Source organism: Periplaneta americana, chromosome 8 (assembly GCF_040183065.1).
Source record: "Periplaneta americana isolate PAMFEO1 chromosome 8, P.americana_PAMFEO1_priV1, whole genome shotgun sequence".
Classification (NCBI taxonomy): Eukaryota; Metazoa; Arthropoda; class Insecta; order Blattodea; family Blattidae; genus Periplaneta; species Periplaneta americana.
In genome coordinates this window covers 121,628,134-121,651,236 of record NC_091124.1, presented here as the reverse complement: position 1 = coordinate 121,651,236, position 23,103 = coordinate 121,628,134, and the positions used below count along the sequence as shown (strand labels likewise).

General features: G+C 34.9%; 1 protein-coding gene and 1 long non-coding RNA gene across 5 annotated transcripts in view; one reads left to right on the top strand and one right to left on the bottom strand.

Annotated features, from left to right (window-relative positions):
- Positions 1 to 23,103, top strand: part of SiaT (beta-galactoside-a-2,6-sialyltransferase) — a 234,390-nt gene that overhangs the window by 18,759 nt on the left and 192,528 nt on the right. For all 4 annotated transcript variants that reach the window (XM_069833542.1, XM_069833540.1, XM_069833543.1 and 1 more), the window contains exons 2-3: positions 4,378 to 4,824; positions 7,214 to 7,413. In XM_069833542.1, coding sequence (XP_069689643.1) covers positions 4,378 to 4,824; positions 7,214 to 7,413 — 647 coding nt within the window. The remainder of the gene's footprint in view (positions 1 to 4,377; positions 4,825 to 7,213; positions 7,414 to 23,103) is intronic.
- Positions 11,111 to 12,976, bottom strand: LOC138705007 (uncharacterized). Its single transcript, XR_011333534.1, has 3 exons — positions 12,913 to 12,976; positions 12,484 to 12,691; positions 11,111 to 12,177 (listed from the first exon to the last, which is right to left on the bottom strand). It is a non-coding gene; the product is annotated as an uncharacterized lncRNA (long non-coding RNA).

Here is a 23,103-nt window from a genome sequence, read left to right as displayed (position 1 = left end):
AAAGAGTAGCTTCATCTTATTTTATAATTTGGACAACCTAATAATCCTAATATGGTGAAAATAGAAATTAAATGTAAAAATGACCCAAGGTACAACACCTTCCCCTATATAACATTTTGTTCTTTTCCAATGAAAGGCTGCCAAAAAGAAGAAATGGTGCATTATTTATTCAACCATGTAATAATTACATACCGTGCAATCTAATGGGTGAATAGATTGTAGAGTAACTTCAATGCAGTGACCTGTTTCTCGACTGAGTGGCTTGCAAACGCCACTTATACAGATAGTTTGCTATTGGTAATATGCCACTCGTTGTTATTTGACACACCACAAACTATTATAGTAAAATGTTGCAAAATATAAGCAGTTAATACTTTCCTAAATGGAGAAAAAATGTGCTGAAACTGTCTGCTTTCTTGTTCCAAATATTTGTCACACCTGTTTAAGAAATGACACATCACTTGTTGCAGTTCCCATTCAGAATTTAAAATGATGTTTTTCTAGATGCTGTTTTTCATTTCTAAGATAAATATGTGGATTATTTTTGTAGTTTATGCTGCTGCTAATAATAATAATAATAATAATAATAATAATAATAATAATAATAATAATGTTTTTTTATAAAGGAATTTTCTGATAACACAGATTTCCTCAACCAAAAGATATATTTTTTCCTCTATTTTCTTGATAATAATATTAATAATAATAATAATAATAATAATAATCATCATCATCATCATCATCATCCTATCAAGTACTAGTCCCAAAAGAAATGTTACGGCCTGAAAAAGCGATTTTCTTGCCATCTTTTCACGGGTCGACCAAGTGACCGTTTCCCATTTGCCTTAGGGATCCTGGATGATACCATTCTTGAGACGTGTTCCTTCCAGTTTAACTGATATCTGGAGATATAGTCCAGTATTGATGACACATTAAGTTCTTGAAGGATATCTTCATTTTTCTTTCGATTCCATTTAGTGTAGTCAGCTGTTCGGCGCATGAATCTCAGCTCGCAAGCTGTTAGTCTGCTTTCATCTTTTGTCCTTATCATCCACGCTTGACTCCCATAACATAGGACTGGTTGAGCTATTATTTGATAAAGACGCGTACGAGTTGATTTTTGCACTAATGGTTTTAAAACTCTATTAATGATGCCCATTGATTTGTTGAATTTTACAATTTTCTCTGATAAATCCAAATTTTCAACAAGTAATAATAATAATAATAATAATACAGTAAAACCCTGATAGGCCGCTGTTCAAGGGACCGTGTGTAAACCATGTATTAACCGGTTCCGCGTATTAGGCGGGTATACTAATTTTGACTTATATAGGCCTACAGTATCTATTAGCATTTTTCTCTATTGAAATACATGATTGCTGAAAGGTGATATAGTATTACTCCATTATGTAATTACTGTACTGTATGTCAAAGACATTTACAATATGTACTGTACTTAATTCTTTCGAATAAGTCATTTTTAGTTGTTTGCCATATGCGTGAACCCTTACAATGAAGAATCACATTTTCAATACGATTTAAATATGAATTTACACTAACTGACACATCATCAGAACAAGCACTGATAAATTGTCTTATCACTGTCATCGCTGCAAGGGCTTCCTGTTGCATGGGAACAGGTTGAACTGATTCCTCTTCTTCAGTCCCTTCCACCTCAACTGTGGCATGATTTTCTATGATGTCATCTAAATCAAGAATATCTGAGGTCACAACACCATAGTTTACAGATATGAACTCCTCCAAGTGTGAACATTGCCCAGCTTTCGCGCACAGCAACTTATCAGTTTTGTTAGATAGGGGACTACTTTCAGGCAACGAATTATCGAAACCCTATGAATTAAAAAAAAATGTACACTAATTATCTCCGATAGTGGAAAGATATAACTTACAATATAAATTTACTGTAATTAAATTACGTTTCGTACCTTATTAAATCCAGCTTTTCTGAAGCAATTAGTGATGGTATGGGGCTGGATTCCCTCCCATGCAGCGCTTACATAATTGACAGAATCTAGAAGTGTGACAGGTTTTGATTCTGCACTGTGAATGTCTTGTAGGTACCACAGAGCGATTCTCTTGCGATAAAAATGCTTGAGAACTTTTATGATCCCTTGGTCCATGGGCTGAAGCATGCTTGTTGTACATGGAGGCAAAAAGGGAAGCTCCACATTTTTCATTTTCACATTTTTAGGATGGGCGGGGCAGTTGTCTGTAAACAACAGAATTATGCATCCTGCTTTCACCATTTTGTTGTCCAAATCCTTTAACCACGTGACAAACAAATCACTGGTCATCCATGCACGTCTCTGGTTCATATAAACACATGGCATGTTCTTTACATGTTTTAAGCATCGCTGTTTTGCTGATTTTCCTACCACGACCAGAGGCAACTTTTCAGAGCCATCAGAATTAGCAGCAACGACCACTGTAACATACCCTCTCTTTACTTAATTTTCCCCCATGACACTTTTCGCCTTTGAAAATGTATCATTTGTCGGTTATGAGCTGAAAGAATGAACCATATTTGTCCGCATTGAAAATATCACAGGGTTCGTATCTTGAAATCAGATTAGACAGCACGCTGCTTTTCCACTCACTAACGTCACTTTCACTGACAGTTCCTGACTCACCGGAAATCTGGCAGTAAACAATGCTATGTCGTTGTTTACATCTATCAAGCCACCATTGGAAGCAGAAAAGTCGAAGTTTAATTTTCATGTGATTTTTCGCACCTTCTCTTGAATGATAGGGCCACTTATGGGTATGGTTGCACTTCGAGACTGATGAAGCCAGCCGACCAAAATGTTTTCGAAGTCCTCATGTTTACCACACTTCATTTTCCTGCGCTTACTTCCTCTGATGTCGCAGCTGCAGTGATTGAGTCGCATTTTTTATTATTGTCCTTAATGTCGATGATGGGATTCCTAATGAATCAGTTGTTTCTGATTAAGAGTACTGTTTTCATCGTACTTTCGTAAGATTTCCATTTTTTCCGTCACAGAAAGCTCTTTGTGTTTAACACTCATTGTAATCACACTCACAGATACTTCAGTACACTAAAGGACAACAAATTGACCAACAAAAATTTCGAGAATTTTATTACGGCTGAGTGAGGAATGTTGTTTTGAGAGAGAGGGTTAGCAAGAGGACGGGATATTGTAACTGTATGTAGGCTTTAAGCACGCAGGTAAAGAGTCAAATAAGAGAGCATAACAAGAAGGTGGGGAATTGCACAGTATTAAGGTTTAAGTGCGCAGGTAAAGGATGGAATAATATCAGTACTTTTCAGGTTAATGGCACCTGAGTTCAGTGGCCAAAGTGTTTGATTGCTGTTACAGTACATTGCTGAAAAATCGAACATATTCCACAAAAATAGCGTATTATGCAGGACTTGAGTGCAACAAATGGACTATTTTATAAAGGCGTTAGATATAAAATGTGCATGGACCGGACAAAGAAAGCGTATTACACAGGATAGCGTAATAAGCAGGCACACTGTCACCAATTCCACTAAATAGCACACAAATCTGACTAACACATCACATAATAGTCTACTCACAATGAGATACTTGACAATACTTGTACTTGACAATAAGACATTGATTGTAAAAAACTGCAACCTACCTCTGTGTATATAGAGTTATTGGGAGCAGAAACCATTAAATGTGTATGCGCAGAAGATACTTTAATAAAACCAAGAACAATAGTTGCACAGAATGAGCAACTGCTAACTATAGGGTTACCTGTAATGAACTATTGTAAAACCTGGAGTATGTGTTATTATTGATGCATTAATTAAACGTATCTTGCAGAATTCTCAAAAAGTAAATAGTTCTGAAGGAAACTCTCGAAAAATTAACAACATTGTGTTGTAAAGTAACTAATGAAACTTTGACAAAAGTTGCTACCGTATTTTTTTACAGTATTAAAGGCAGTGATCCAGGTCTGTTAGCTCTAAAATAAGTATAAAATATATGGTAGTTGACAGAAGACACTTCAGATCAGTATACTATAGCAATTAATGGTTCTGGTTCCTATAAATAGTAACACATTTTACTCTAGGCACAGGTCAAAATGGATGTTTTTTTTTTTTTAATCCAATGCCACCAGCTTGTCTTTTCGACATTTCTGGTCTCTCCTGGCCGTGGCTTAGTTGTAACCCACTTCTGAGGTTGGGGCACCTGGAAGGCGGAGTTACATTACCCTGATGAAGTGATAGGAGGGAGATGATAATGGATGTTTGTGGGGGGAAAATTATCCTAGGTCTCATCTTGAGTTCATTAGTTATAATGATGAAGATGATAATTTAATTAAACAGAATTACAATAATTATTCAATTTTGGTTTTTTTCCACAGAGAAAATGATCCGGCGGCGAAACAGTCAGCCACGCTTCCCAAAGTTGAGGGGAGCAGGGGCAGGGGCAGATGAGTCACGGTGTGCCAGTGACAGGGCATCATCACGGGTGTTGGCACACAAGAGCCAGCTGGTAGTGCAGCTGCGCCGTGTGCTGCTGGAGGAAAGTAGCGTGTTCAAAGCACGTGGAGAGGGTAATAATCCCTACAATGTGCAGTATGCTGGGCCCCGTGGCTCTTATGTTGGCAAGAATGTACAGCAGCTTGTGTGTGCCCTGCGGCACAAGGTTGGCAGCATGCATACAGTAGGCAGCCAGGACGAGCCCTTCCGCAGTCTAGGGCTGGGCCAGCTGTTCCCCGAGACACCCATCTTCATGGATAAGTACAACACCTGCGCCATCGTCACCAATGCGGGTTCACTCTTTGGCTCAGGACTCGGCACTTTTATAGGTGCGTATGTTTGTTATAACAACAAGGAAATGATCGTCCAAGTGGGCAGTAAGGTTTTAGTTTTTGGTGTTTACTGTATTCACTTCATATTATTATTCTGTTATGACACACTTTTATGTGATATCTGTTGCATCTCTGGCTGCATAATTCATACACACAACTTGCACTAGGATTATGATGTCTTGTCTGTCGACATTTTCGATGATGAAATCAAATCAGAAAAATAAAAATCCAGAAAAATAAAAGATGTGCTGAAAATACATGCGACATTATTGTTTATAACAAAATTTAAATCATAATTACTTCCATTACATCTGATTGAGATTCTAGCTGATATGTACATCTGTTATCAGGCAGTACATTTCACTTGATGAAATGTGTCAGAAGAAGAACAATTGTTTGTATACATCTGAAGTCTGATTATTGTAATATGTAGCTAATCGGCGATGTATGCAATGGAGGGGGAAAGGAACTGGCCAATCTACCCCATTATCTCCTGGCTTAGTTGCCTCATAAGTGGTGCCATGTTGGTATCATTTGTGAGGTTCAGACCTGTCTTCGGACAGTTGACTAAACAACAACAAGAACAACAACAGCAACAACAACAATTACTTCCATAAGAAAAGCACTTAAAGAGATGTTGAACAAAGAGTACAATACCAGTACTTATGTTCTCATTTCCATAAGGATGGCATGACTTATTTAAATTCCCGGTAAAGTCGAGGCTATTTAGAGATGATAAGATGATAGGCTTAATTATAAGTTTTATTGCCATCCTTTTTAAATTACATAGGCCCTACGTGATAAAGAGACCTTAAGGTGATAATTATTGTAATAATGTTCCTCTTAAACTATTGACGCTATTCAGAGATAAGATGATTGTAAATGTAGGCGTTATTCTTTATTTAATTTTTCAAATGGTATCCAGAAACATTGAGTTCATAATATGACGATAAAGCAAAGGGAAGGACAAGAAAGACCTAAAGAAAGTGGATTATTTGGTGGAAACTTGTCTCACATGTTTTTACCCCTCATTTCTCGTGGAAAACAACAACTGAATAGACTTCAGTGGACTATAGTGGACTTTATGTTGTCAGCAAACAGCTGGATACATTAAGAAGATTGATTTGATTTGTCTCACATGTTTGTCACAGATCTAATTTGATCTAGCAATCTTGCCATGCAACTTAAGGGGAAACTATGGTGAAATAATAATGAAAAATTAAGAAAATCCAATTTTTTTTGTTTTTATGTTCATAATTATGTTTAAACCTTCTACTTTTATAATATGGTTTCATTTCCTATTTGACAGCCCTTCAAACTGTCACCTGACTTTTATATATTGTAATAGAGAAAAAAAAATTGCACAAAATTACAAAATGCTTCTTGTGGCTATACCAACGAACAAGTTCTAATCCAAAACCTTTATCATTCTAAGGTACCATCCCATATAATTAAATCTGGTCAAGCATAAGTTGCGTGAGTGAGATCAGAGAATTTTTTTTAATGCTGTTTTCTCGACTTCAAAATTTTAAGCATTTTCTTGAATAAAAAAAAAAAAAGCTCCTTGCACAACAGTATTGTCAGATTGGTCTGAAACTTTTTGCAGAGGTCAATTAAATGTTCATATATATCAAATTTAATTAGCATTTGTATAAGATATTAATATTAAGTTCCTTTAAAGTACATTCTTATTGCACTTAGATTAAAATATGTTGTAATGGTAAATTCATGAAATTTAAAAATTTATTGAGACTTCCTATTTTGACTGAGCTCAAAAAGCTAATTAATTTTTATTCCCAGGACTATTTTCAAGGTTTTGAGCAAATAGGAACTAAAAATATTGATAACTTTGTCGCAAGGGGCCTTTTTAGTGATGTCAATATAAAATTATCCTCTGATTGAGGTTCTGGCTGATATGTACATCTGTTATCAGGCAGTACATCTCACTTGACGATATGTGTCAGAGGAAGAACAATAATTGTTTGTATGCATCTGAAGTCTGACGAGTGTATATATAGCTAGTCGGCGATGTGTGCAATGGAGGGGGAAAGGAACTGGCAATCCTACCTCATTATCTCTTTGCCTGGTTGCCTCTTTAGTGGTTCCTTCTTGGTATCACTTGTGAGTTCAGATCTGTCTTTGGACAGTTGACTAAACAACAACAACAATATACAATATATTAAAAAAATATAATTTCAAAACTATTAGCCCTATTTGCATCAAATTTTGTGCAGATGATTGTATTGTAGGCATGTTTATGTAGTTTAAAATTAATAAATTTTGGATGAAAATTGTAAAAGTTTTAAAAAACACATGTCTCCCCTTAAGAGATGGTTAGGTCCTCTTATAAAGTAGAAACAATGTATTATTGCACTGTTGATGACAGATATGCACGACATGGTGTTACGGTTCAACCATGCACCCACGACAGGCTATGAGGCAGATGTTGGTACCAAGACCACGCTACGGATCGTAAACTCGCAGGTGGTGTCCAAACCCAGCTTCAACTTCATGACTTCACCTCTCTATCAGAATGTCATTCTACTTGCTTGGGACCCCAGCAATTATTCTTCCACTTTGGAGGAGGTGAGATGAAGTGCTGAATGTAATATCATTGTCACTGTCTTGTGACAGTTACATCACCTGTAAATAAATATTTGTGTGATTTTTTTTTTAATTGAGACATGAGAGGAAACTTTCTGTAAACATTGGGTGGTATTAATAAAAATGAAGACCTTACTTTGCTCATCTTCCTCATGAGCAAAACGAGCTTGCTCTTTCTGTGAGGAAGCTCTGAAATGTCATATTAATAAAAACTATCGGAGTTTGCTCTTACATGCCAGAGCTTGCTTCACTTCACATGGGAGTTCGTATCAGTAGAGTCATCAATCGGGATCAGTCCAGCCACAACAAGTGATACCGCCACGTGTATTTCGATCGAAAGAATTAGTGATTGCGCTATGAGTGATACAGAGGAAGATGTTGAGGAAAAGGGAAAATACTTATCTTTGTTTATGGACATCACTAAGAATTTTTCAGTTATATTTCAGAAGTCATTGTTACTGGAATCATGGCAAAAGAAATCCGTTGCATTTGCAGATATTAGAGAGAAGTATGAAAAAGGGTTTGGGTGCCAATAAACATGTCACAATTAATTTAAAAAGTGTCCAATATGAAAACTAGACTTAAAAAAGATAGGAAACCAGCCCATCAAGATGAATGACTGGTAAACGAAGTTGTACAAACTAATGGAGGGGGAAATCAATTGTTATAATAGGGTAGAAGGTAAACGAAAACACTATTTCAATTTAGAACAGCTTAATGATATCAATATTAACTAATAAAAAATATGGCAATTATCACGTTCCTTTTCAGTTACTATTTCCGTTTAGAACGTTCATAAATTTTTCTGTTTACTTATAAAATAGTGTAGGCTACTTAAACTGTGGGAGTCTTACTATTAGCCTTAAACATTTTCCTCTACAGAAGCGAAATATGGACATTAAACGCGGTCGCTAAATGCAGGGTAACTTACTTACAAATGGCTTTTAAGGAACCCAGAGGTTCATTGCCGCCCTCACATAAGCCTTACATCAGTCCCTATTCTCAGCAAGGTTAATGCAGTCCCTATAGTGAGGATCACGTAAGTTCAGTTCCCAAACAGCAAATATTTCCGCCTTGTCAGTGTTGCCAACTGTTACCAGATATCACCACATGTAGTAAAATCACGATCCTATGTACTGAATGACTTCTTTACCCACCGTACTTTACCTTAATGTTGGAAGGTTATTCTAAATAGTTTCAATAATAATGAGAATAATAATAATGAGAAATGTATTGCTATGTTCTATTCTTTTATTCCTTTACATTATTATTAGTATTAGCATTAATAGGTTACTAGACGTAAATATACAACAAAGTATAGTATATAATATTCAAGAATCAAATCTGTTCCAAGACCAATTAAATTATTGTCACTTCACTTCAAAGATTCCAGCGTACATATACTGTACTTCCTAAAGGTAGATAAATTAATAACCAATTGACTTTTGGTTGGAATTCGAATGAACTTCTGATTATCTTTTGAAATTAGTAAGGAAATGGATAATACAACTAGGCTAAAACTGAAATAATAATAAATCAACTTACAAAAATAATTTTGGTCCTTAAAAGCCATAAGTAATTTCACTTCTAGATACCTTTTTAAAGATTTCATTTGTTTGTAAATTGCTTAATAATGTTACACTTACACTTATTATTTCTGCAACTCCACGTCTGTCATACAAAAAAAAATGTATGATACATAACTGAGAAGTCTCTTTTTGGCTCTTGTGTCCTAAATTTAAATAAGAAAAAACAAATGATTCAAGAAATGTGAGCTGGTGAAAATTAAATACTCAATTAATAAAATAATTACTACCAAAAGAGTATTTTATTAATTCTATACAAAAGATGGATTACACAGAACAGATGGCCAGAAATCATAGATTTATACACAACATACAGCATGAAACGATCATCAAAAAATGCTTTTTGTACACAATAACATCTTTCAAACGAAGTGAAATAGCCAATAAGTTCAATAAATATTATGCTAATAAGTAATAACTATAATTAATAATTATCTACAAGCTGTAAAAGGGAATAAAATAGTATATTGTTGAAATTGGGGGGTTATGGTTTATTACGTGTATTTATAATTTTAATTACTTTTTCTACATTTAATTATATTTTAATTTCTATTAAATTAGTTGGTGGTGTGGTTGTTAGTTTTATCTGTGTACGTCAGACTATTAAGGAAAAACTGAAAGAAATATTAAATCTACAATCTACTTTATATAACAATATTTAATCAAGAACTGAATATTACTATTAATTTAATAACATAAGACCCAAAACATCTCCAAGTCCAGACAATACACATGCTGATTTTCTTAAACATGTTGGCAAACAAGCAAACTCACTACTTTTATCTTGTAATCTCATCTAAAATACAATATCTGTCTGGAGAAAATCTATCATAACATCAATTTTGAAAAGCAATTATTCAACTAATATCTTTTCGAGTTATCGACAGATACCACTTACTAGTATGATAGCCAAAATTATGGAAGAGATGATTTCATAGATTGAATTGGTTCCTGGAATCTAGTAACTAACTTTCATCTTATTGAGTTGACTTTAGAGAATTGCATTCAACAAATGGACAGATTTTAAATTTTAGTCAAGATATTAAAGATATTTTAAACAGAAAACAAAACACCTTAACAATTTTAATTTATTTTCAAGGATCATATGGCTCTGTAGATATAAATCACTTAAGAAATTGCAAACTTAGGGTGTCCATGATAAAGTGTTACACTGGGTCAGTGACTTGATTATTTGATTCATTGTCACAAATATGTAAATAGAGACAGATTCATCTGGGCTTCCCACATTGTTGTTTTCAGGAATACATTTTCCAATATTAATGTCGATGGTCTAACTAAAGAAATAGATCTTATGATAATCTCATCATTTGCAGATAATGATGGTTGTCTAGAACAAAAAATCACAGTCCACAAATATTAATAAACTGAGCCAAAATCCCAACAGACTTTTTGACTCTACTTGGAGAACTCAAACTTGCTCAATTAAGGGAAACTTTACTAATAAAACACAATCCCAAGTTATTTCAAAATGAATAGTATATAAGTTAACTTTAACAGATGATGTTAAGAAATGTGATACTTCTCCAGACATTTTAAAAATCATTAGAAACGATAAATGATCTGGTCAGCAAGTGACTACATACAGTATTTTTTATAGATGGATCCTGTTTACCAAGCCATAGATGTAGTGGTGTTGTAGTACAATACCAGTATATTCCCTTTTACAGGGAATTATATTCAAACACTTGTTTGCCCCATTTTAACCGTGACAATGCTTTTTAGTTTTTTAAACATTCTGGTTATTGTATTGTGTTTGTGTTTAGTGAAAGATTTTAGATAAGGGCGCAAATAGCCATAGTAGCTGACGTGCCCTTTTTAAACGCCACTAACTAACTAACTAACTTCAAACACTGACTAATTTTGATAGTGAAAATTTAGATACACTTTTAAGCTTACAAAATCTCCAGTATCGACTTCATAAATCTGAGAAGGCTGTCATACTATCAGATTCAAAATCAGATATTCTTGCTGCAGTATTGGATGTAACAGCATGGAATCTCAATATTTTACAGTGTTTTAATATTTTAAGCAAAATGGTCGAATTACATCGACGACTGATACTTCAGCGGATCCATGAACTTTATGGAGTGGGAGGTAATGAGGTAGCTGAAAGGTAGCAAAATTACTGTAAGGTTATCTATACCTGCATCTTACCACACTGTTAAAAGAATAACAAGATCAGAACATGACAATGTGGTAACAAAAATCGGAATGATTCTAAAGCAAATGAAAAAATTGCAATAGGCCATCCGGCATCCGCTCCACGATGGAGGAAAATCCTCAGAAGAAACCAACTAATCAGACCAAATGGGGGATCCAAACTACCCTCGAGTGCAGCTCTGAATTTGCAGGCCAACGAGTCTACCGACTAAGCTACATTGGTGGCTCCACTAAAAATATGAAGTACATGGCACTCAGATTATAAAATTGACAAACCTAAACAATTATTCATCAGTTAAGCTATAAAATATAATACATAGCAAGCAAGTTAATTCAATTTAAAAGTATAAACAATTCAGTCAGTTGAAATATACAGAAATTGATAATAAATATCATGCAAATTACTTCACATTACAAGCATAAACAATCCATCACTTGTGGTATACAGCCTACTATTTAATTTACAGCACATACAATTCATCAGTTAAGCTATAGGCCTACAGTCTACTATTCAATTTACAGCATATATAATTCATCAATTAAGCGAAACAAAAATATAGTACAATACATAGTAAAAATAATACACCTAATTTAATAACTGAACTTCTATGAAAATCTACAGTGGCAGTACTCATATTATCACAGGCCATGATTGTCTCAAATATTTACAAAGAACTGATATTTCAGAATCTCGCCATGCCATTTCTGAAATCTCAATGAAGATATGGATCATTGTCTTGACTGTTTAACTTTACACAGCTTTCAATCATCTGGTTAAATATTGGAGTGCAAGATAACAAATGACATCAACTGCTGAACACTAGGTATCAATCAACCAACAACTTCATTACATTAAAGGGGGGAAAAAAAACTGAAAGAATTAATTGTATATAGACACAACACATAAGACAAGGCCGCTTCAGAACAGTAATTGGCAAGGCTCTGTTGTTTTAGGATTCTTATGTAGATTCAATTTCACCTGAAAGAAAAAAGTAGCATCTATAAGTATGCCTAATTATGAGAAATAAGAGAAACGGTTGCAATAGTAGTAGTAGTAGTAGTAGTAGTAGTAGTAGTAGTAGTAGTAGTAGTAGTAGTAGTAGTAGTAGTAGTAGTAGTAATGATGATAATAATAATAATAATAATAATAATAATAATAATAATAATAATAATAATGACTGTAAAGTATGGAAATTAATATTGCAATGTAATATCAAAAGGTGATTTCACACCATCAACTCTTATCATTTAGTACAACAAATCTATTATATTCAGTTGCAATCACCAGTAGCTGTTCTTTCCTCCATTTTGTTGTTGGCTGATTTTTCACAAGTCTGCTATAATATGCAGCACTATCCATGACAATAACGCATTGCCCTAATGTTCTCAGGTCAACAACTGTGTTTGCACCCACTTCTCAACTACAGGGCTATTCATAGCACTATGGTAGTCCTGACTTTTCTTTCAATTGCATGAAAAAATTAAATCAGCACCTGCAATAAAAATTATACCTGGGCATATAGTTACGTCACATGAATTCACAGCATTCAAATAAAGAAAATAAAACATAACATAACATAACATGACATGAGATCCTCTTTGGTGAAAGGCTTTCCCACGTTTTTATTTAGTCACCAATTTTTATATTTTTGTACCCTGATTAAAAAAATTACTCTTGCCAAATTTATGTAAAATATAAATCAATATAACTTACCAAGTATAAATCCACCTTTCGTTCCGGCATCTAATCTTCCACCCTCATTTGTTGGTCTACAAATAACACCATTCATGTCACTGGAAACTTCACCTGGTTTATTTCATGAATAAGTGGGTGATCCTACTTAAAAAAACAGAGAGAGAAAAGAAATTCACATTGACACTCTAAGAGACACAAAAATTTTAAAGACAGGAAAACCGTTCAAGAATTTTATAACTAACCTCTAGTTATAATATGAAACTATTAATTGCAAAACATGCTATTCCCACCTGAATTCATTACTAGTAGCCTATATTAATTGCAATTTCATATTCCACATAAGTGTTAACCTATTTGTTAGTAAAAAATTCAATCACACAATGTCTCGCAATACATTGAAATTTACCATTCATAAAAATCCAAGTCTCATCCGAGAATACTATGGGTTTAGGGTTCTCACGCTCCACATTTCTTATATATTTTCTTAAAAACGAATAACATCACTTTCTCGTACATGTGTATAAGGATCCCCTTTGCTCCATAGAAATTTAATCTCTTTCAAAATTTTTTTCACCGATGATAAGGATACTCTAAATAAATATGTTTCATAATCATCATTCATATGTTCCAGAACTTTTGCTGCTGTTAGTACTTCCCCTGTAACAGTAAATGAAAATTATGCCATATTTTTATACATATGACTAATATCAGAATTACATTGCATAAATCAACACAATAATTCCTGTAACTTCCCTACCTTTATGTAACTTGTCATAAATAAATCTCGCAATTGCATCTTTCGTAAAATCATCAGCATCAGTCACTGGATGTTTACATAGTCTATGTTTTCCTGGTGTCACAAGTGGGGTCCCCTTCTGTGAATTTATCACTTTCGTGGCTGTAGTAAAGCCAAGCTGTAATAACAAACAATAACATAATACTTCTAAAAATTGTTATATCATAAAATTCATGCATGATACCAAGATTTACAGCTATATGAATAGAAAATGATCAACATGTTAGGTTGGGTCTACGATAGGTTTAAGTAGGCTAATATTTAGGTAATTCTCCAGAAAAGCTACATCAAAGAAGGCATAATTTTATTTTGTTTAATTGATTTCTGTGATATTTACATAGTGATGAACACGTGGTTTTAGTGCACAGCCACAAATACTTTCAGCACAAAAATCCTTTGACACTTACCTGTATATTCTAATGCATTGTTGTAGTCCCTCCCTCAAACTTGTTACTAATTACCAATATAACATGCGAGAGGTCCAGGACGAAGAGAAATGGTTAGTTTCCCAGTAGTGAGTCCTCGTCCTCTCGAGTGTTATATCTTAACAAGTACTTTGGGTGGGGTAGCTTTTCTGAAGAAACACCATATTTAATATTACTTAGACCAGTCATGAATAAATTATTCAGCCAGAGTCAACGTTCCTATGCTTTATAGAGTATGTTATATAGTTATTATATAAAACTGAATTATTTTTAAGCACCATAACAGGCCAACATTCATGTAATATTTGCTGCAATATCAAGTTAATAATTACAATATGACTTGTATTTTCTTCGGCCGATGTGGCATGTAAATTGTGATCTGAACGGTTAATTTAATACCAAAAGAGAAAACTGGAAATTTACTTTCGTGCTGTTTGATTATTTGTTCGTCTAATTTGTAAATGCATTTAAGCTATCACCTACTGCAGTATTACAGTATCTTAAATGTATTTAGTTTGGAAATATGAAAATCACTGGCTAGATTAAACATCTAGGCCTAACCTAAAAATTTGTTTTGTTTGACCACAATCATGAAATTATTAGTGCAAACTCCTAAAATTGAATACCACTTTGAAATGTATGCTTAAGAATACTTACGCCTAATAATTTTGCTATTCTGGTTGTAATTGCTGTCTCCGTTATCATAATTCCTTCTTCATTATCTTCTTTCTTCAACTCATTATACACGTGAACAACAGATTTCTGAAGCGTACTCTGAATGCCACACATTTTCTTCCTTGGAGGAGTCACTGCAACACTATTTCATTTTTTTGACATAGTAATAAAAATCTAAACACGAAAGAAATTAATTAAATTTTGAAATAATATTTCTATCCATTACCCACGTGCATTATCACGCCCAAGTATATTATATTTATTCGTACTTATCTGACTATTCTTGAATTATAACCACAAAGCAACACATAAAATAACTATTATGTATTAATATTAATACTAATATTAATTAATTATTAATAAGTTCGAATTTCACTATCTTCCAGTAACCTGCTGAGAAATCTAGTACAATTTTAATTTCATGGAACTCCAGTACCGGCAAATATTGTCGATATTTGCCTCAGCTGCCAACATACCAGTTACAAAATCACTACCATTTATGGTATTTGTCAGTATCGAAATTCGAAACGAAGTTGGCAAAAGAAAATTCAACCTTCAAACTAGAAAATCACCATAATCCACTAGCATTTGTAGTAATGGGGGAAAAATGGTTAGGTTTCACCCTTAGGGTATCAAGTTACCTGGTCTTCCCTATAGCATAATACCCCACCGCCGTCAAATCCATTTTTATATTATTCTCCCATCTATGTCTCGGCTTTCCCAAAGGTATTTTTCCCTCCTGCCTCCTAGCTAACACTCTGTAAGCATTTCTGGATTCATCCATATGTGCTACATGCCCTGCCCATCTCAAACTTCTGAATTTAATGTTCCTAATTATATTAGGTGAAGAATACAATGCGTGCAGTTCTGTTGTGTAACTTTCTCCATTCTCAAAAAAAAATAATAATAATAATCCAGGGTGACAGTAGACTTAATTACATACCAATATGCTAGGATTAAACGATAAATGAAAAAAATCAAAACCAGTACCAGACAAAATAATGGTTCGACTAGGCCTACTTGTAAAGAATTGAGTACTACACATCATAAAGAAATATGAACTTCTAGGACAATAAATGAATAAACTGTTACAACAAGTCATAAAGTGTAACTCTCTGACAGATTCATTATTATTGTTACTATTATTATTATTATTGACAGGATTTTTTCTCGTTGCCAAACTTTCAGAACGGCCCCGAGGTTCACTCAGCCTCCTATAAAATTGAGTACCGGGTCTTTCTCGGGGGTAAAAGGCGGTCAGAGCGTGGTGCCGACCACACCACCTCATTCTAGTGCCGAGGTCATGGAAAGCATGGGGCTCTACCTCCATGCCCCCCAAGTGCCTTCATGGCATGTTACGGGGATACCATTACCTTTTTTATTTTTATTATTATTATTATTATTATTATTATTATTATTATTATTATTATTATTAATGTTATTATTAACAGTTTTCTGTAAGATGTAGTAGGGATCTCTGCAGTGACTGGTGGTCAGACATCAGACTGTCATGCAGGCGGTCCGGGTTCTTATGGGATCTTTAATTGAAAAATCCATAGTGACCTTTTGGCGGACAAGGTTGCAGTTGGGTTTTTCTCGGGGTTCTCCCATTTCCCCTGATTAGGAATTTACATCATTCTGTCAACATTCCTCCATTCAGTCATTATTCCAAAGCATCCCTCAAATGCCGGCTAGCGATGTAAGGAGGGGGCTGGCCTAAGGATGAGTGGGGTTGCCTGCTTGAAACCTGGATACATAGTGAACCTTAGTGTAGTCAGCTGGTGTGAGTTTGGGAATGTGCCTAGCTTGAGGGTTAGTGCAATAGATCTTGATAGGTCGCAGTGCTGGGTCATAGTGCCCCTCTCCCGAAATTCCATTTCATTCCAATGCATACTACTTGAACTGATAATTTAATGTAATTTACATTTGTGTGTAAGTTGTAAATAAAGAGGTATTCGACATTCGGTATGTTATCAGCTGTGATTTGATAGTAGTTTTCAGAGAGTCTTGCATGCTTCTTATAATACTGTGTTCCCTTAATGCCATCAATTGTTTCAACAGCAATAGCCTCTGCAAATCTGTTAAGAAAATATTTAAATGCACTGCCTCTGGTTTGGTTTGTGTCACCTAAGAAATAGTCTGTTAAACAATCCACATTTTCTTGATTAAATCGGTACAAAGTTTTGTAATCTCTCGAAAGTGAATCTCTATGCTTCTTATACAGTTTTTGAGGCCACTGAATATCCATGAAACTCAGCCATTTCGATACAATAGTTTCACTCCACAAGCTTGAGTTACCTATTTAAGTACCTCATGTTTTTTGAAGCAAATGCTTCAGAGCAAGAAGCGCAAAACTCCATTTTATTAATAAGTAATGGGAGAAAACTATTACGTGCTGACTTCTTGCTCAAAAGAGGAGGAAACTCTTGGTGAGCAAGCTCATTTTCCTCAACTTTATTAATAGGAAAAGGAGGAAACTCACAAAATTTGAAGCAAACTCATCTGCCTCACCTTTATTAATAGCACCCATTATATAGATTTTTTAAAATAGAGATATGGGAGAAGACTTTATACATATGCATGTTATCTAGGTTTTTCTAATAGAGACATAAGAGAAGACTTTCTGTACACAATATTTAGATTTTTATAATGGAGACATGAGAGAAGGCTTTCTATACACATTATTGAGAGAAGGCTTTCTACATACAAGGGGGACCCAAAAATAACTGGAATGTTTTTTTTTTTTTTTTTTTTGCATTTTTATTGAACTCCACATTCACAGTACTTTAGTCCCCTTCAAAGTATTGTCCATGTCCATTAATGCACTTGTCCCAATGCTTTTGCCACTGCTGAAAACAGTGCTGGAACTCTTGAGGCAGGATACTGTTCAAAGCCGTTAGCGTCTTTTCTTTGACATCATCCACATCGCTGAATCGCTTTCCTTTCAGACATTTCTTCATCCGTGGAAGCAAAAAAAGGTCCGACGGAGCCAGATCGGGTGAGTAGGGTGGATAAGGCACAAGGACCATATTGTTGTTTGTCAAAAACTGTCGGACCGTCAGAGCTGTGTAAGCTGGAGCATTGTCGTGGTGAAGCAACCAGTTCCCATTTCTCCACATTTTGGGCTGTTTTCGTTGCACACTCTCTCATAATCTTCGTAACACATCCAAATAGAAATGTTGGTTCACTATTTGTCCTGGCGGAACGATCTCTTTGTGGACAATGCCATTCACATAAAAAGAAACAAATCAACATTGTTTTCACATTGGATTGCACTTGACGTGCTTTCTTGGGTCGTGGTGAATTTGGAGTTTTCCACTGGTTCGATGTTTACTTTGATTCTGGATCATACCCATAGCACCAAGACTCATCCCCTGTCACAATTCTTTTAAGAAAATTTGGATTGTTCTGCACTTTACTCTTCAAGTTGCGGCAAACTCTCACATGGCTTTCTCTTTGGTCCTCTGTGAGCAAGTGAGGAACAAATTTTGCAGACACCCGTCTCATGTGCAAATCTTTGCTGGACCGTGCTCCATGACAGGTTCGTTTGCTCAGAAACTTCGTCAATGGTCTTTCGACAATCTTCATCAATTGCACGTTTGATTTTGGCAATGTTTTCGTCATTTCTTCCTGTCGAAGGACGCCTGGGGTGTGGCATGTCTTCAGTTGACATGTTGCCAGATTTGAAACGGGAAAACCACTCATAGACCTGTGATTTCCCCAAAGCATAAACATTAAAGGCTTGCCGAAGCATCCCAATGGTCTCAGCTGCAGTTTTCCCTAACAGAAAACAAAATTTCACACATACTCTTTGTTCCTTGTGGTCGGCCATCTCACTAATTGCCAAATGGTTGAAACAGGAACACAAACAACACAGCACTACAAACAAATCACTTAACTCAGACTGATACCAGCTCACTAACGGTCGCAGGAGACCCCAAACTAACACCACCTAACAACACAACTCGTAACTACAAAGCATGTGCGTGCAACAGTTCGGTTCCGGTTACTTTTGGGACCACCCTCGTACATTATTTAGAGAAGGTTTTCTGTACACATTATTGAGAGAAGGCCTTCTACATACATACATTATTTAGAGAAGGTTTTGTACACACATTATTTAGAGAAGACCTTCTATACACATTATTTAGATTTTTCTAATGGACACATGAAAGAAGACTTGCTATACACATTATTAAAATTTTTCTAGTAAAGGTATGAGACGAGACTTTCTGTGCATATTATTTAGATTTTTCTGATAAAGACATAAGAGAAGAAGACTTACATACAGTGAGTCAAATAACTTTACCATTGTAAATATTTCTTAAAGAACAAAACATTGAAATACTGCTTTCACAGAAATAAAAGTTAGGAGAGAGATTCATGAAATTAGATGATACAAACCATTTAACAATGTACGGAAGTAATAATCTGGAACACAAAGTTTATTTCTTAAATGGAAACTCCATGTTATTTTTAATGAAATTGAAAATAGGAAAAAGTATATTAATAATAATGATGTTTGTTACGTTGTATTACGTCAGTTAACTTCCCAAGTGATTGTGAAATGTAGTTGACACTTGACATACAAAATTGGGATGAACATCTACTGTTAATTCATGTGTCTAATAAGTATGAGACACAGGTTTCTATGTAAGTGTTGATTTTCATGACGAAATCTGTTTTCACAAGAAAAAAATGATTTCAACACTATATTCAGACCTAAAGTCCCTTATAAAAGTAAAATTACTTAAACCAGAACAAAAATTAAACACTATTAATGAATGTATATGGCCTAAATTGATATACCCATTACAATGTGCTCTGTTCCATCACCTTCCTGAAATTTTTAAGACACATTGACAAAATTATTAGAAGTGTCATAAAAGAGATATTAATGCTGCCAGATAATACTCCGAATGCTATGATATATGTAGCCAGAAGGTTCGAGGATTATGAATTCTTTGTGCTGAGTGGAAAGCAAGCATTCAACATGTCAATATTTGCTCTCAACTTATCTGTATATACCGTATTTGCTCGCGTAATTTGCGCACTTTTTAATTAACTTTGGCCACTGAAAAATTGGGGTGCTTAAAATATGCGGATTTTTCAAATAAGAGGTCCTGTTCTGAGTTTATCTCAATTAGTATATGTATAGGTAAGTATTTACGGTAGGGCTAATTTTCTATACCGGTAACTTGTCTCTACCAAGGACAAGCATTGTTAAAGTAGCTGGACTTTGGGGTTTCTTTCTGAAGCAGGTACTTCAGTTGCTGGTGAATGACCTACGATTGACTGTAGGGAAGGAAAATCCCTACTACACTGAAAAAAATATGTATGTAATCCCTACTACACTGAAAAAAATATGTACGTAAAATGTGTGCACAAAATACACGGAGCAAAAATAAAGTTCAAAATAATCCCTTAAAAATTAGGGTGCACAAAATACGCGGGGGCGCAAATTACGGGAGCAGATATGGTATAACTCTTAATAAGAGATCTTAATAGATTAATAGAGATAAATACAATATACTTAAGAATCTTAATATCTCTGAGAACAGAGTCCTCTATCAAAAATGAAAAACATTTGAGGTACACTATGAGGCAACAGTCTTTCCAGGAATGGTGCGGATTATCACATAAAGGTGTTGCTGTAGACAGTGAATGTCCGAAAGCAAACTCCTGGATGAACACCAAGAACCAGCTGTCACTTTCTGAATACATCAATGTGCCAAAATGTCCTGTAATTTATCTCCAGTACAATCAGTTCCTTCAACACAACCCACTGTCACCATCTCAGTTGCAGCAAGACTGAAACTCTTAGACATGTGTTGGGGTTTTGTCGAAAGATCGAGATAATGCTAAACAAATGTCATAACAGGGTGAGGACTACGATCACTGATTTTCTTACACAACAAGGATGGAGAGTCTATGAGTAAGTTCATTGCCTTACTATATATGATTCAACAAGACAGGTCAATATTGTTGCTATTGATACAAAGCACAATCTAGAATTGATGCTAGATCCCACAATCTGGCTCGAGAGAGATGCAATGCAATGCCACACTACTGACAAGCAGTTTATTTATGAACCTTGTATGCCATACTTCAATCAGAAATATGACAACTCACCAACTAAATGGAATGTTCAAAGTATTCTTTTTGGTATGTGAAGCTTCCTATTGAGATATACCTATGACATGTTGAAATCTTTAGGTTTCATTTATTTTATTATTCAGAAGATCTTAATCAGCATTTTAAAGGACTAGCGACCGGCATAGCTCAATAAGTTGAGGTGCTTATCTGTCAATTATTTTATTATTCAGAAGATCTTAATCAGCATTTTAAAGGACTAGCAACCTCCATAGCTCAGTAAGTTGAGGTGCTTGTCTGTCAATTATTTCATTATTATGAAGATCTTAATCAGCATTTTAAAGGACTAGCGACCGGCATAGCTCAATAAGTTGAGGTGCTTGTCTGTCAATTATTTTATTATTCAGAAGATCTTAATCAGCATTTTAAAGGACTAGCAACCTCCATAGCTCAGTAAGTTGAGGTTCTTGTCTGTCAATTATTTTATTATTCAGAAGATCTTAATCAGCATTTTAAAGGACTAGCGACCGGCATAGCTCAGTAAGTTGAAGTGCTTGTCTGTCAATTATTTTATTATTCAGAAGATCTTAATCAGCATTTAAAGGACTAGTGACCTCCATAGCTCAGTAAGTTGAAGTGCTTGTCTGTCAATTATTTTATTATTCAGAAGATCTTGATCAGCATTTTAAAGACTAGCGACCGGCATAGCTCAGTAAGTTGAGGAGCTTGTCTGTCAATTATTTTATTATTCAGAAGATCTTAATCAGCATTTTAAAGGACTAGCGACCAGCATAGCTCAGTAAGTTGAGGTGCTTGTCTACTGATCCAGAGTTGCGCCTGGGTTCGATTTCAGCTTCATTGGTTGGGTTTTTCCGAAGTTTTTTCAATTGTAAGGTAATTTATGGCGAATCCTCTGTCTCATTTCGCCAAATACCATCTCACTATCACCAATTCCATCGATGCTAAATAACTGAGTAGTTGATACAGCATCATTAAGTAACCAACTAAAAAAAAAGTATTCACTTCAAATTCTACAGTTTCATATATGGTACTGTATTTTTTTTAAAATAATTTTGAATAAACCATGATTGTAAATTTTTGTTAACATTGTTCTGGATTCTTGTAGTCTTCCTCATTAGGGAAGGCAAATGATTTTGATAATAGATCTTTCTCTCTTTTTTCATAAATTTTTAAGTTTGATTCCACATTCTTCACTTCCTGAATTACAATATACATTTGATATATCGAGAACAACCATCTGGAGACTGCTGCGTTGTAATAAATATCATCCTTATAAAGTGCAGCCGTTGTAGGAGCTAATGGAAGATGACGGAGACAAAAGATTGCAATTCTGTGAGGCAATGACCAACCTCTGCGATAGAGACCCCAATTTCATATCAAGCTTGCTTTTCTCTGATGAATCTACATTTTGTCTGAATGGAGAAGTGAATAGACAAAATTGCAGGTACTGGTGAGAAACTAACCCACGCTGGATGGTAGAAACTCACACCCAATTTCCCCAGAAGGTAAATATATGGGCAGGGAGTCTAGGATGCAGAGTTGTGGGCCCCTACTTGTTTGTTGATACACTTAATAGGGAACCGGTATTTAGAATTTTTGCGTGAAGAGTTAATACCAGCCCTTGCTCTTGTTCTTCACCCAACCTCCAGGATCCAGAGTTACCTAATGATTCCATCTGGTATCAACAAGATGGGGCTCCTCGACATTATGTTGCTCCTGTACGGTGGTATCTGAATGAAGTGTTTGGATCAGAAGAAGAGGATTTGTAGAGTGGTCTGCAAGATCGCCGAATCTTTCCCCTCTTGATTACTTTCTATGGGGTTATTTGAAATATAAGGTATTTGCTATGAAGCTTGCTGGTATTGATGAGTTGAAAAGAAGAACACTTGTGGAGTGTAGAGAAATACCATCAGGAATATTGAAAATGTTAAACAGGAATTTGTTCTGCGTCTTTCATATTGCCAGATAGTAAATGTGCAACGTTTTGAACATTTAATTAATCGAACATTTACTTCTGTAACACATTTATGTTAACTATTTATTTTGTTACCATAGCAACGTTTGTTGTATAAAACAATTGATAGCTTGTGTAACTATGGAGATCAATAAAATCTTTTAAATGGTATACAAAAAAATACAGGGTGTCATTTAAAAATGTTTCCAGTGATGTCTCAACTCGCACAACAATATCAAGAATGG